Genomic DNA, 17,105 nt, shown 5'->3' on the forward strand with positions numbered 1-17,105 from the left:
GGACACACTAGATTCTGGAATCAAGTGGAGATTACAGGCAATATTTTATATCCGAAGAGACTTGTCCTTCCTAAACTAAATAAAGGTCTAAACTAAAGGAATGTTGAATCCTTATATAAATAAAATGATTAAAACTAATAATGGGGTGTTGGACCCCTTCCCGGAATAAAGGACTAAAAGATAAGGGGTGGAACATAAGGTGATACCTTGATAAGGTAATACCTCGATGAGGTAATGCCGATCATGGGTTCCGTATGGTACCATACCGATTTTTTTTTTTTTCCTTCAAAGTTCAATTTATTAATAAATATATAATTATATATATCTATGTAAAATCTTATAAGCTAATGCTCATTATATATGTTAGGGAAAACCATATCCTATGGTGAAAAACCCTTTAGTGATAATTATTAGTATTTAAATAAAATGTTTTTTTTCTTTTTTGTTTTGATCGACTATTCAGCTCCCAGTAGTAATGATATAAATCAAGTTGTTAATTGATGTGTTCCAATCAATTTGGTTATGATATCTTAGGCGTGAGAGTTTGCGTTGATAGCATAGATAGCGGTCGATCTTTTTGATTGTTGATTCTGAATGATTGGGAGCGATTAAGTTATTCCATGCTAATGGAATTGGGATTTTCAATCTTGACCATAACTCGGTTGATAATGGGCATTGAATTAGGAAATGGGTCATTTTGATCTTGACTTGGAGTTCTGGTGATTCATGTTGTTGGTCTTGGGAGACGGTTTCGAGCCCGCAATAGTGACATTTTCTATGTTGGTAAAAAAATTGTTCAGCACCTAAGTGGAATATGTGTATGTTTTCGAAGTAACCAGGGCTATTATGTTGGTATTTGTGGAGTCTCTTCCAGAAAGAGTTTTGTTTCGTTTGGGTGACTTCTTGGATATTGGTTAAAGTGGTGGATAATTTATGTTTATCAATTCTGGCTCTTTTTTTCTTGCTTCCCTGTTTGTGTTCAAACTCCATGACCAGTTTTGGGATCTCCATTTGATAGATAGTTGGTATACCGTCTTGAATGGACTTGGCAAGGTCTGAGTGTTTGATATTCATTGGGTTCAATGTTTGTTGTTGAGATATTGGTTTGGACACCGATGGTAACCAGGACACAACCTAACCATGATCCCATAATATAACACACTATCCAGATAAGACTTCGTGGCCAAGCTGGTTAAGGCGTGCGACTGTTAATCGCAAGATCGTGAGTTCGATCCTCACCGAGGTCGTCTACTTCTGTGTTTTGGAAATTATTTGGGGGTGTTATATTAGTGACGCCCATCCCATACTAATATACAAATTTGTTGTATCTTTTTTATCCCGAACAAATTAACCTTTGAATATGTAGTAAAGGAAAGTACAGTGCTTTCATTTTCTATTCGTACCAACCACCGGAAATGTTCATACCAGTGGCAAAAAATAATTCATACCGACCCCCGGTATTTTTCGTACCACCGCAGCGGGATTTATTCAGACCATCTAAGAAAAATAGTTCATACTATTGCACTTCAATTATTCATACCAACAGTATATAAAGTTCATATTAATTCCTTTCTTTTTTTTATGTGACTGGCTCTATAAGCCTCTAAGCTACTCAGTTTAATCAAATTATACTCATTTTTTCCATAATTCTGTGCTACTTTCTACAAAGCCTGATATCTATAATAATATTAATAGTAGCACTGTTGGTATGAATAATTAAAGTGCAATAGTATGAACTATTTTTCTTAGATGGTCTGAATAAATCCCGCTGCGGTGGTACGAAAAATACCGGGGGTCGGTATGAATTATTTTTTGCCACTGGTATGAACATTTCCGGTGGTTGGTACGAATAAAAAATGAAAGCACTGTATCTGCTATACTACCAGGCTATCTTATTCAACCTTATGAAAAATAGACAGTTGCTGTAGAAATTCAATATTAATGGTCGAATGATGTTCGTATTATTCGACAGGGAAACATTAGTAGATAATAAATCATCCCAACAATCTTCCAACTGTATTGCCTTACTGATAGATCTCTTCTGCATAAAATAGTGTTGAAATGTAGCTCTAAGTAAAGTTCAAGCTCTAATAGTTTAATTTTGTCTATCACTTAACTTGAGGGTAATCTATGTGATTTTGTGTACTATAATGAAACGATGCTTTTCCGATAAAAGAAAAGCCTGACACTTATGTAAAATAGTTGCCTCTTCTGATAAAAGTGCTCTGATGTTCAGAGATTAAAAAATGGATGCGCGAACCGGGAATCGAACCCGGCTCTGCTGCTTGGAAGGCAGCAATGCTAGCCACTACACCATTCGCGCAATTGCTCTTTTTGTTACACTCTGCATGTTGTGGATGATTGTTCTCGACCAAGAAGTTTACTATTGCCATTAGAATTCAATACAGTTGTGGAGTTTTTATAGTACCGTTGCCTACTTCTTCTTTTTTTTTCACCGAGCTTCTTCATCTTCTGTTAACCATCATAGTCAAAAAAAAAAAAAAAAAAAAACTACCCATTATCATGAGAACCACTAGAAATAGTAATAAAGCTACTCCAAACTACTCCACCGACCCTACTAATGATCCCCCAATCATTGAAACCCCGGTTTCTTTGGGCTCTTCATTGGATGTTGGCGCAAAATCTGAAACCCCGATCCCGATAGCAAACATAAACAAACAAGCTAAAGATCAAGATTCCGATGAAGAAATTACTGATGCAGCCGACAATACTATTAATAGTACTGTTGAAACCTTTTTAACTGCTTCAGAAGATCCTGAAGCGGACCAAAACATGGATTCCAACGCCATTTCTACCCCAACTACCTCTCCAGCAATTAATGTTTCTTCAGTTGATTGCGATCGCAATTCTCATGCAGCATGTGACACTGACATTGACATGCATAATCCTGTTATTCCAACCCAAGCCGTTATTTCTACTGATTTGATTAATGAAAACTCCGAAAACCAAAAAAAAATCGAAAATTCTCAAAACCCAAAAAAAAATTCTGTTTCTGTTCCTTCTGTTCCTGTTCCCTCTGTCTCATCTTCTACTGTCGCCTCTCCAACTACGGCCTCCAATCCGGTGGCTCCAGCTGTCAATGTGACAAGACCAATCCAAACCTATGCTCAAGCCACCGCTGGAGACAAGCGCACACCTCGAGCCACTACAAACATCAATGATCCATCCTTCCAAAACGTGTTGATGAAATTTGAAAGAACTTTCAAATGGGCAAGTCACATCAAAATCCTTGACTTTAAGCACCGCGACGTATTGGAATATGCCATAAGCGAGAAACGCAAATCAGGAAAATTGTTCTCCACCTCCAATCCTGCTATTATTAAATCCAAAGAAAAACGCGAGGAACTCGTCAAGATCATGGAAATTGAAGATTTCTTCCAAAACTACACCAGTTTTAATATGACAAACGAATTCAACAGATTGAGAAACTCTAGAATCAGCTTGGAGAACTACTTGGAATTTATCATGAGCCAACAGCATCTTAAGGATATCTTAATCTACTTTAAGATCCCAAAAGATATCTTTACAGAGTTTCCTCTTGAAAAACACTTGGAATCCATCAAAAACGGACTCACTAAGTTATCCAAAGAACTTGATACTATTACACAGTCATCCAACGAACCAGATAAGGATTTGATCATAATCAGGGAAAACTTAAAAGGGGCCCTCAACCACTTGGTTATTTTTAATAAGAAGATCTGCCTTAACTCAAACTTCATCCCAAACCCTCAGGATACAGGCTCTGATATCTTCAAGAAGGACAGAAATCTTTTAATTGAATATCTTAACATCCACCTTAAAGTTACAGTTGGAAATTATACCTACACGCCAGGGTCTTTGTTAAACACAATGAATAAGGAATCCCATTTAATTGAGATTGAAATGAATTCCGAGTTTACTGAATTTAATCGGGAAAAACTTCTTGACCATGTCTTCAATGAATCCGGAATTGATCCATCATCCTTCTTTCCAATCAACACCGTTCACTTTACGGAAGAAGCAAGCAAAGCTGCCAGTATTGTCACTTATGGTTATATTGAAATTGACTCAGGAAAATCCCTTCCACTCTTCAATGACAAAAATTTCCGCTCCAGAGTCATCACGAAATGCGTCCACTGCACTGCATGTGAATCCGGAAGATCCAGAAAAACACGCTCCGAAACAAAATTCTGGAAAAGCAGTCAAACCAAACCACAATTTAAACTATGGTTTTCAGACTGTCGAAAAAAGAAAAATAAAACTGAATAAACCGGCTAGTCCAGAATATTCTAAACCACATTCAAACCCTTTTGACTTATTGGCAAATGAAGAAGAAAATGTTGATGATTCAATTATTGATGAGGACGATACTTTGGAAAAGAACTACCCATCCAATGATGAAGATGCTTTAGAGGAAGGCCTCTCTACTGACGCAGACCAATCCATGGATGAACTCGAAACCTCTACAACCCAACACACTGCTACTCTCAGACATCAAACCAAACCAATAGAATTATTGTCCAAGAAAGGTAAATCAAAGAAGCACGCCAAGTTCGCGGCCATTAGCGCCATCAAGCTGGCCCATATTAGCAAGGTCTCCAAAAAGATCCTCGCCTCACCTTCATCCCACCCTCAGGTCCGTGTTTCTCGCAGACATCAAGAAGTAAACTCACAACATCATACTACTTCTTCTGCTGCCAACATTCCTCCTTCACCTACCACTGCCCGTGATACTGTCACTTCCTCGGCTCTGGCCACTTCTTCTATCCCTGCTTCTGTCCCTGCTTCTGTCCCTGCTTCTGTCCCTGCTTCTGTCCCTGCTTCTGTCCCTGCTTCTGTCCCTACCTCTGTTCCTACCCCTATTACTACCTCACCTCATTCTACCTCACCTCATTCAGCTTCCCCCTTCTCAAAACATCCATCTATCCTGGAAAACTCAGACAAAATGCCCACGCCACTGGAATCATTTACTCCCCGGCCAATGAAGCTTCTGTCAAAAGAACAATCTTCCTCCCTGGATGATAACAACAACGAAATAAATTCACCTCAATCAGATGGCTCAAATGTCACAAAAAACGCCTCTCATACACAAAATGAGTAAACTATCGATCATTAGTCAAAACATCCAAAGATTGAGATTGGATGACTCCAAAATTCTCCATCTATCAAACCAATATAACATTTCAATGTTTCAAGAACTTAATCTTGGCGAGGACTTCCTCTTCCAACACCAAAACAAAAAAATTTATAAAAATACTCCATCATCCCGCACAGCTATTATAATTGAGGACCACATAAAGGTCGTTGATCATTCATTGCTAACAATTGCAGTACTGAGCCAGCTCCAGGTTTATATCACAGATGCCATTATTGAACAAGATGCCAACAACTGGCTTTGGCTAATCAATATCTACAACCCATCTGCTGATTACCAAAAACAAATCCTCCTTCAAAATCAACTCTCCATCACCCTCCAAACCCAGCTTACCACTCTCAGAGCGAGAAGCAACAATAAGACCATCAACATTATTCTCGGAGGTGACTTTAATAATTTTGTCAATTCAAGAGACTCTGCTAACTTCCGTTCTCGCGAACAAAGATCGTCCGAGTCGCTTAAAAAGCTAATCAAAACTTTCAAGCTAGCAGATATCTATGAACATCCAAAATTGCACCAGATTAAAAAGAATTGGACTAACCAATCCACCACGGAAGAAAGTAGTCGCAGAATAGATCGTTTTTATATCAGTCAGTCCATGATCTCCGACAAAAACAGATTTCATATTCAAATGTCCCAACAAAACTATCTAAAGTCTTCTTCAACTCACGATTCTATTATTCTTGAAATCAACACTCAACCTCATGCAATGACTTACATCCCCCAACATAATATCATTAAAAATCATATTATTCAATGGCTTCTGAAGATCAAGTTTCCACCCACTGTGAACTCTACTTCAGACCTCATTTCCGAGATTCGCTTGAAGCTGAATTTTTTGACGATGGTACACAAGAAAATAACAGAAAATACTGATGAACCAAATTATTATGACCACATAAAAACTAGGTTCCACCAACACTCCAGACCGCGCCCAATCAAAGCCCTCAAAGCTTCAGATGGCGCTTTATTGACATCACAGCAAGACATGCTTCTAGAAGTAACCAATTACTATCAAAAACTCTACGATGGATCTCGTGGTTCAAAGAGCTCGGAAAATATAGAAAGGTTCATCAACGCCTCCTTGGGAGATCAGTTACCACTAACCAACACTGAATCCAACAACTTGAACAAACCAATCACCATGACAGAATTGGAATATGCCGTTACTGAATCCAATACTCAATCCGCCCCCGGGGTAGATGGTATACCATACGGCGTTTATAAGTCTCTCTTTCCTCAGATAAAACACATACTTCTAAAAGAATTTAACCAAATTCTTTCTTCAGGGGAAATTCCATTCAACTATCGAACCATAAAATTCACTCTCATACCAAAACCAAACAAAGATGTTCAAAAAGTGGAGAATTACAGGCCCATAGCATTAATCAACACAAATTTGAAACTCTTTTCCAGCATCATCAACGCCCGTTTGCTCCCGTTCTTGCAAAAAATTATCGGCCCAAATCAAGTTGGTTTCATACCTGAAAGATCCTCCTTCTCTAATATAACAATTTTCGGTGACTTGCTTTCCAGTTTAATATCCCCACAAGACAAGCCACATGTCAATCATTCTACTAACCACCGAATCATGCTTGCTGACTTTGAAAAGGCTTTTGACCAGATTTCCCATCTATACCTTAAAATATTACTTCGAAAACTCAATTTTGGAAAAATGACGGAAACTATTCACGCTATCCTTACCAAAGCCCTCGGAACCATTTGCCTAAATAACATTACAGGCCCTTCCTTCCCATTAAGAAACGGAACCCTTCAGGGCAACCCACTTTCACCAACAATTTTCGCGTTAGCCCTTGAACCATTTCTAAGAGCCATCCAAAGATTAAATAAAGGATTCAGTTACAACCATAAGATCCAACCAAACATCATCCCCAGAGTCAAATACCTTGCCTATGCAGATGATGTTACCTTATTCTTGAGAGATCATAATGACTTCAAAAACACTATGAAGATAATTCAGGCGTTCGAACAAGTCAGTGGTTCTAAATTAAACAAAAGCAAATCCAGATTAATTGTTCCATGCGATCAAATACCATTCCAGTCCGACTTCCAAATAGATATTGCTGACAATAATTATGAAATCCAATATCTAGGCGTTAAAATTGGGAACTCGTGTCAAACCTGGCCTAATACTCTCCAAAAAGACATCAGCACCAAATATTACATGACCAACATGAATTCACTACCAATATCAAGTCAAATAGTCGGATATAACACATATATCTTGTCTAAGCTATATTACCACGAGATTCATGCACCTATGCTTCCAGACCAAATAGATTTGCTAGAACAATCCATCAAAAACCAGGTGAACAAAAAACTGAAAATCTCCATGGACACTTTAAAAACAAGCCCATTGAAAGGAGGATATGGCATGGTGGATATCAAAAGCCAATTGAGCTACCGCAAGGCAAAAATCTTTCAACAACTCTTTCTCAAATCTTTAAACCCATATTGCCAGTTACTCCGATTCAAGCTCCAACTAGCAATAAACATGATCATCAAACAAAATCTATCCGAGGAAGAGCAGTCGATACAAGGATATATAAAAACCCAATACTGGTGGCGGTTAATATTGGGTGACCAGATCAATATCAAGAATAAGAGAGACAGCAGGTCCATACTCAACCAGGTTATATATCTTCCAATGTTCACCACAGCGGAAAAATGTGCTTTTGTGGCTTGGTATAAATTATTGTCCAAACCAATATCTCAACAACAAACATTGAACCCAATGAATATCAAACACTCAGACCTTGCCAAGTCCATTCAAGACGGTATACCAACTATCTATCAAATGGAGATCCCAAAACTGGTCATGGAGTTTGAACACAAACAGGGAAGCAAGAAAAAAAGAGCCAGAATTGATAAACATAAATTATCCACCACTTTAACCAATATCCAAGAAGTCACCCAAACGAAACAAAACTCTTTCTGGAAGAGACTCCACAAATACCAACATAATAGCCTTGGTTACTTTGAAAACATACACATACAGTGTTTTCATTTTTTATTCGTACCAACCACCGGAAATGTTCATACCAGTGGCAAAAAATAATTCATACCGACCCCCGGTATTTTTCGTACCACCGCAGCGGGATTTATTCAAACCATCTAAGAAAAATAGTTCATACTATTGCACTTCAATTATTCATACCAACAGAATATAAAATTCATACTAAATGCATAAAATTCTTATGCTTTCATTAATATTTTATCTTTGATATTATTAAACATGTTATAGGGGACCCGCACACCCAATAAAGCCCCTTTGCAGTACTCATTTACCATTTCAAAGGCTCATAACCAAATTTTGGAGTGGTTTCGTCCTTCCTTAAAATTTTAAATTTTCATCAATTTGTTTTTGTCTTTATGTAATTTTTTTTTTGGTTTTTACTTTTTTTTTTTTTGGTTTGTTTTCTGTATTTTGTTTTCTAATTTTTTTTCTTCATCTTCGGTATTTGTTTTCAAAAGAGCTGCTGTTGTAAACAGAGATCAATATGTCTAGAAGCATGTCTGCAGAATCCCTTGTAACTATCAAGGGAAATATTTTCTGTGGCTTCTTTCACCCTTGGAGTTAATTGCTCCTTCTTGCTCAAGTTTGATCTTTTGACTTTACTCTTACATACTGACCAGAATTCTTCTATAGCATTCAACCCTGGAGAATAAGGAGGTAAAAACACAAGTTCCAAGCCACTCAGTGCCACTAGTAACTGAAGATCACGTCGTTTATGAATGGCAGCATTATCAAGGATCAAATATTTCATACCTTTGAGCTCCTCGTTATTTTCTATTTGCTGGATCACTGACTTTACAAAACTGTAGAAGTGATTAGCTGTAGTACCTTTACTCACTTTGTCAATGGTCGTTTCTGAATCAAGTTTTCTCTTCTTATTGGATGTAGCCACTGGAGTTCTGACCTTTAATTCAATACAACCTTTGACAGAAATTGCCCCAATGAACGAAATATTAAGCCCTCTGGTTACGGGAACAGTAAGAACTGCTTTTTCACCCACAGCAGACCATCCATACTCACGCCGCATACTGATATTGAAACCTGCTTCGTCGATGAAAATACAGTTTTGACTAAAGTCGAGCTTGTCTTTATACTTCTCTGCCCACTCGAGTCTCTGTTTCTTCAATTCCTCCAGACTTCTTCTCAAAGCCCATTTAGAAATACGTTTGAGACTTAGCTTACAGACCTTGGTTACAAAGTTATAGATTGTTGTAGCCTTGGCTCTTACATTGGTGAAGGCTTTCTTGAGTCTCTCCAACATAAAATCGAGAGTCACTGTAGCATCTTCCTTTATCAATTTTTGAAGGAATTCCTTATGTTCATCAGTGAGAAGGGGTTTACGACCTCTTTTCTTTATTGGCTTCGAGATGCCATTTAATTCATTGACAAGTATTTTGTTCCACTTTCTTTTCCATGTGTAAGCAGTTTGCAAAGGTATATCTTCTAATTTTGCAGCCTTGTAAGCTGATACACCTTCTTCCATGACCAAGTGCCAAAATCTTTGTTTGACAGCTTGATTATAATACCGGTACGAACCTCTATATCTTCGTTCTTTCATTTCAATTTCCATCTCGGCATTTTCTTCTTCTTCGAAAATAGGATCAATTTCCATCATATCCATGATACCTGGTTTTTCAAAATGCTTATAGTCACTGTAACTAAAGCAAGCTTCAACTGGTGCTATTTCAGACTCTAAAGTCATTTCACTGGGTTCAGCATAGAATCTATTCCCTAGGCCATCAACATACCCATCAGTTAGTAGCTTGGCTTTCAAGTCCATACTTAGTTTTGATGGTAAAATCTTATGCTTTTTTTTGTAAGTAATCTGGTGATCATATAAAGACCGAATTGAATGTCAAAAGTGGGAATTCATCATCTTAAATGGAGAACAGCTCCTACCATACATTCGTTCCCATTTCTTGAAAACCGTAATCACGTGATATTATTGATATTATTATAGATATCCGGTTTTATAGAAAGTAGCACAGAATTATGGAAAAAATGAGTATAATTTGTTTAAACTGAGTAGCTTAGAGGCTTATAGAGCCAGTCACATAAAAAAAAGAAAGGAATTAATATGAATTTTATATACTGTTGGTATGAATAATTGAAGTGCAATAGTATGAACTATTTTTCTTAGATGGTTTGAATAAATCCCGCTGCGGTGGTACGAAAAATACCGGGGGTCGGTATGAATTATTTTTTGCCACTGGTATGAACATTTCCGGTGGTTGGTACGAATAAAAAATGAAAACACTGTATTCCACTTAGGTGCTGAACAATTTTTTTACCAACATAGAAAATGTCACTATTGCGGGCTCGAAACCGTCTCTCAAGACCAACAACATGAATCACCAGAACTCCAAGTCAAGATCAAAATGACCCATTTCCTAATTCAATGCCCATTATCAACCGAGTTATGGTCAAGATTGAAAATCCCAATTCCATTAGCATGGAATAACTTAATCGCTCCCAATCATTCAGAATCAACAATCAAAAAGATCGACCGCTATCTATGCTATCAACGCAAACTCTCACGCCTAAGATATCATAACCAAATTGATTGGAACACATCAATTAACAACTTGATTTATATCATTACTACTGGGAGCTGAATAGTCGATCAAAACAAAAAAGAAAAAAAAATTAACAAAAACAATAACAAAAAAAACATTTTATTTAAATACTAATAATTATCACTAAAGGGTTTTTCACCATAGGATATGGTTTTCCCTAACATATATAATGAGCATTAGCTTATAAGATTTTACATAGATATATATAATTATATATTTATTAATAAATCGAACTTTGAAGGAAAAAAAAAAAAGCTTGAATATGCCATTAAGGAAAAGGGCATGAGGGGATCACTTTTCGGATTTGACACACAAAAAGTGGAAAATGTTGAAGAGAAATATCAAGAATTTGTCAAAATCTACACCATTGAAAAGTTTTTCAAATTTTATACAAATTCCCATTTAATTAATGAATTCTCAAGATTGAAACAATCTAATATTGCAGAGGAGGATTACATTAAATTTATTATGAGCCATCAAGATAAACAAAAAATCATGATGTCATTTATTATCCCACCTGAGGTCTACCGGAAGTATGAGCTTGATGATCATTTGAGTTCAATAAAGGATGCCTTCCAAAAATTAATCGATGTTAAATTAACCAACATTGAAACTGATTTGAATGATAATGATGATATCAACTTCATCAAGAAAGCTTTAATTGAAGCTCAAAACTACTTGTTTATTTCAAATGAAACTATTTGTTTATTTCAAATGAAACTATTTGTCTCAAATCCTCACTTATCCCATTATTGAAAGGTCAGCTACAAACTAAGAATGAAAAGTTACGTAATGCATTTATTGATTTTGTCACTAGCCATTTAAGTGTTGACATTGAACAATCCACTTACAAGCCACGCATCAATATCAACAAGAATGATAAAGAAATCCAATTGATTGAGATAACAGCCTTGGAAACAACCCCCGACTATTTTGTCGATGCTACCATCAAGCAAGCGCTTAACCTAGCCCAAATTGAACCAACATCATTCTCAGTGATTAAAAGTGACATGACTAAAAGACCTAACGAGGAGCTTAAAAATCGTTACATTTATGGTTACTTGGAAATGGAACCAGGAAAACAAATCCCGGTTATTCACCAAGACAACATTGTTTCTAAAGTCATTACTAAATGCTTACACTGTATCAATTGTGGTTCAAGAGAACACACCAGATACAATTGCAAGCAAGCATCTTGCGCGATTTGCAAAAAGCCTAGCCATGTAGCTAAAGACTGTTACTTTAAGCGGCCAAAGAAAAATGTTACAGATGATCGTCATGAGAACCCCAAACAGAAGCAAAATCAACCACCAGTGATTGAAGTTCCTTCTACCGAGTTCACCATGGTTCATGGTTCATCTAGATCCAGACAGTCAAAACCACCACAAAATGAACTGAGCAATTTATGGAAGAATCCATTCCACCAATTGGGATTATTATCCAAAGAAAGAGATGATGATTATGAAAATATCCAAACTACCACACCAGCTATCAACAGAAAGCATCAAATCACCCCTCCTCCGGTTAATCAAGTTAGAAAGGCCTCCAAAAAGAAGGCATCCGTCAAACCAAAGAAAATCCTTCAAAGGGAGAAACCAGCTGAAACCAAGCAAGAGTCAGCCAAACCAGGAATTAAGTTGAATGTGTTTAGATCCCATCCAATTACCCCAAAATCTAATCAAACCTTGTCCAACCCAACTTCTACCCCAGCTTCTACCCCAGCTTCTACTCCAAAATCTACCCCAAAATCTACCCCAATCTCTACCCCAAGCCTTCAGCACCAAAACCATTTGTACCAAAATCTATTAAGTTAGTCATTAAAGACCCACACCCATCAGTGACATCAAAACTGGCACAAACTGGCTCTAAAGAGCCAACCCTGTCTGAATCAAGTGCAGAACCTGATAATGATAATGACGAAGAGTATGATGAGGAGTATGAAAATGATGGAGAATACATCTATGATGCAAAAGACGAATATGAGGATTCAGAAGAATATGAGGAGGATGAAATGCTACTGGTGTTGAAGTTTTGTAACCCTAGTTACAGTAGTCATTACCAATAACAAATACTATCAAACTATCCTTGTTATTATTCTTATTCTTGTTAACTAACTAACTATTTAACTAACAAAATATAAACTCAAACTATGGGGAGAGGCCCCATATTTATAATAAGACCAATATATATGATTTGTAATCATACATCCATCTAGAACATTCTAGATGATTAATCATATGCACAATGACTAATTATTAGGCTGAGTCATAATCACATGCAGATTATATATTGCTCAGCCATGGTAAATAAACCGTCTTATCCGAGACTCGAACCCAGGATCTATTCAACACATTGATACCCGTGTTAACCGTTGAGCCATCTGTACAAAACCCAATATATGACTTTGGATTGTCAACTCAACACCCTCTCTCAATTCAAAGTCACCATACCACAAAGCTTTCTTAGCTCTATGAATTGAGGAGCAGCAAGACCTTTAGTGAACATGTCAGCAACCATGATTCCAGTATTAAGGTATTGCAAATCAATTGTCCCAGATCCAATGTGATCCCTGATGAAATGAGTCCTGATATCAATATGTTTGGTACGGTGATGGAAAGCTGGATGTTTGGCCATTTCAATACACCCCTGGTTATCATCATAAATCTTCACTGCACCAGTGTTAAGGCCAAACTGTTCAAAGACCTGTTTCAACCACAATGCCTCTTTCACACCTTCGCTGAGAGACATATATTCTGCTTCAGCTGTAGAAAGAGCAACCGTTGCTTGTTTCTTAGATCTCCATGTGATTGCACCATTGGCATATTTGAACACAAACCCAGTAGTAGACTTTCTGTCTGACTTATCTCCAGCCCAGTCAGCATCACAATATCCAACTAGTTCACCATCTCCTTTATCTCCAGCCTCATATCTTATACCTAATTCTTTTGTACCTTTCAAATATCTCAACACTCTTTTAGCTGCCTTGTAATGGACCTCCTTTGGCTCCTTGAGATATCTTGATAAAACACCGACGATATAACTAATATCGCTCCTAACAGTATTGGCAGCAAACAACAATTTTCCAACTAAAGATCTATAGTCTGTAGCATCACATGTTTCAGCATTGGCATCCACCAACGTAAGTTCTTGGCCAGAAATTGTAGGCGTCTTATCGTGGTTGCAATTCTCCATTCCAAATTCCTTCAACATGGAACCAATGTAGTCCTTCAAACTCATGTTGATACCACCATCATCTTGAGAAATATTCATGCCTAAAAATTTCTTGACAACTCCCAAGTCTTTCATCTTGAAAACATTCATCAATTCAGATTTGACTTTTCCAATAGCAAAATCTGAGGTACCAGCTATCAATAAGTCGTCAACATAGAGGGCAACCATCACAAAAGACTTTTCGGATTTCCTTGAATATAGACAATATTCAGCACCGTTTCTGACAAAACCAAGCGACGACAAAACACTGTGGATTCTTTCATTCCACACCAAGGGAGCCTGTTTCAAACCATACAAGCTTTTCTTCAATCTCAAAACCATTGTTTCTTTTCCCTTAACCACATACCCTTCCGGCTGTGTCATGTATAATTCTTCTTGAAGAAACCCATTGAGAAAAGCAGTCTTAACATCCATCTGATGAACTGCCATTCCATTCTTGGCAGCGATACTCAACATCAACCTGATAGATTCATAACGCACCACAGGTGAAAAGGTCTCATTGTAATCAATACCCTTCACCTGTGTGAATCCTCGAGCAACAAGTCTTCCCTTGAAGACTCCGTTATCTTTCTTTGCAAAGACCCAACGACATGTAATTGGCTTTCTTCCTTTCGGCAACTTGACCAATTCATAAGTGGAGTTCTCCTTGTGAGCAGCTATTTCTTCGTCACAAGCGCGCTTCCATTCCACTCTTTCATCGCTCTTCATAGCTTCCTTGTAGTTTCCAGGAACATCAGTTCCTCCAGATATAGCGTCAGCTTCACCAGCCATGAAGCATGTAGCAACGTAATTCACAGGTTTGTATTCTAACAACTTGCTTTTGGTATCATCATTCAGTTCTGATTCTTCATCACAATCACTTGGCTCTTCAATATGAGGCTCAATTTTCGAAACCACCAAGTCATCATTGCTACTGCCATTTGGAACAAACGAAGTCAACTCTTCTGAATTTCTTGTATTCCTGAACTTCTTTCTTTGTGGTTTCTCAGTAACACTTTCCCTCTCTGAATCTGAGCTGAATGTGTCAGGCTGTTCTTCTATTTCAGCCAAAATACCAAATGGGTTTCTCTTAATTATACCCCTGGTTTCCTTGACTCTAGAACCTGATGATCTTTTTCTTTTCGTAGCAGTAACCAACTGAAAAGCATCATCATAAACTTTTGAGGGAATCAATTCTCCGTCCCCATACTCCTTGGTTTCCACAATGGACATTTCAATGTCTTTATCAGGTGCATCACTTTCAGATACCATGCTTGCATCATCAACTGAGATTTGGGACGTAGTTTCATCATCATGGTATGCAGAGCCATTTCTACTACCAACATCAACATCAACCAAATCATCATTCATAATAATTGGAGCAGCAGATATTCCACCAATGATACCTCCCCCTCCTCCGCCAGAAATTCCAATCCTTTCTTCTGGTGCAGCAGTGGAGGACTTCTTTCCATCTTGAAAATAATATCTTGACTCATCGAAGTTCACTTGGGCAGCCGTAACAACTCTATTTGCTTCGGGATCAAACATCCTATAAGCACACCGATTTCTATCATACCCAAGCATAACACACATTTTCGAAGTAGCACCAAGTTTCCCATATCTCAATTTATGGGGAACAACAACATATCCAATACAACCAAAACAACGAAGATGATCAAGTCCTGGATTATAACCAAACCAACGACGATACGGAGTCTGAAAACCAATCACTCGGGATGGTGTTCTGTTGGTCAAATAAGCAGCAGTACGAACTGCCTCTGGCCAAAATTGCGCAGGCATGGATGCCCCAATCATCAAAGATCTTGTTTTATCTTGAATGGTCCGATTCATTCTTTCAGCAACACCATTCTGATAACTATGGTGTGGCACCGTCAACTCATGAGCAATTCCTTTTCGTCGCAAGAACGCGTGCAATTGGCCTGTAATGAATTCTCCACCATTATCAGTTCTTATGGTTCCAACTCTAAAGTCTTTTCCTTGTGACTTGAACATTGTCTCAGAGTAGTTTATGAAGTCAATAATCTGAGCCGTGCACTCGGACTTTTGAGTTAAGCATCGAGTTTCCACATACTTGGCATATCCATCTACTATCGTAAGAAAGTAGGCACTCGAATCAATCGAGCCATAGCTAAAAGGACCACAAACATCCATATGCAACAATTCCAATGGTCTCTTAGGTTTAGAACCATGACCCAACTTTGGTTTTTGGACTGTTCCTTTAGCAGCAAGGCAACAGTCGCATCGAATAACAGCATTGTCACCCAAGATTTTCCCTTTAACAAGCTTAAACATTTTGTTGGCTTTCTGTAAAATATTAGCACTTGGGTGTCCGAGTCTTTGGTGCCAGAGACCACCCTTATCAATACTGTTAAAAACAACACCATTAGCATCAGTAGATAATCTGTAAAGCCCATTCATCAGAGGATCCTTGGTACCAATAACCTTCATTTCCGGATACATTTTCACTTTGTTTCCTTCAAACAATAATTTCGCACCATTCAGAGTAGCCTTGGAAACTGAAATCAAGTTGGCTTTTGAGTCTGGAACATAATAAGCATCTTTGATTTCAATATTGGTATTATCACGTAATTTGAACTCCGCAGACCCAATACCTGCAACAGCAACACCACCGCCATCAATCCCGGAGATCTCTCCTCCAAACGGTCTGATCGTCTTGAACAAGCTCTTATTGTTTAAGATATGTTGCGAGGCACCTGAATCAAAATACACCCTGGAGTTGTTACCATGCATTCCCATAAATGCATACCACGATGGTGATGGGTTTCTACCATCTCCAATCAACTTTTGTGCCTTTGGTGATTTGCAGTCTCTTTTAAAATGACCAGGCTTTCCACAATTGAAACATCTATATTGTTTCTTAACTGCAAACACCGGCTCAGTGTTATCAACATTAGCAGACCCAATAGATTTATCTCCAATAATCTCTCTTGTTAAATCTTGAACAAGACCGAGATCAACATTACCAACTGTTCTGCCGTTTCTAGATTCATACGCAGTCATGACTTCTCTAGAAAGGCTGTTACCAAATCCAGCCTTTTGACCTAAGCCCAAAAATAACGCACAAAGGACCGTGGTTCCGTCCATC

General features: G+C 37.8%; 1 protein-coding gene across 1 annotated transcript; it reads left to right on the forward strand. All coding sequences in view use genetic code 12, as the record gives it.

Annotated features, from left to right (window-relative positions):
* Positions 1 to 2,523: 2,523 nt before the first annotated feature.
* Positions 2,524 to 4,269, forward strand: DASC09_047780 (uncharacterized protein; the record flags this gene model as incomplete). The annotated part of the gene is made up of 1 exon (XM_064998377.1): positions 2,524 to 4,269. One exon carries the CDS (start codon positions 2,524 to 2,526, stop codon positions 4,267 to 4,269), a length of 1,746 nt encoding a protein of 581 aa, XP_064854449.1.
* Positions 4,270 to 17,105: the final 12,836 nt, after the last annotated feature.

Source organism: Saccharomycopsis crataegensis, assembly GCF_037102585.1.
Source record: "Saccharomycopsis crataegensis DNA, jcf7180000000085, whole genome shotgun sequence".
NCBI classification, from domain to species: domain Eukaryota; kingdom Fungi; phylum Ascomycota; class Saccharomycetes; order Ascoideales; family Saccharomycopsidaceae; genus Saccharomycopsis; species Saccharomycopsis crataegensis.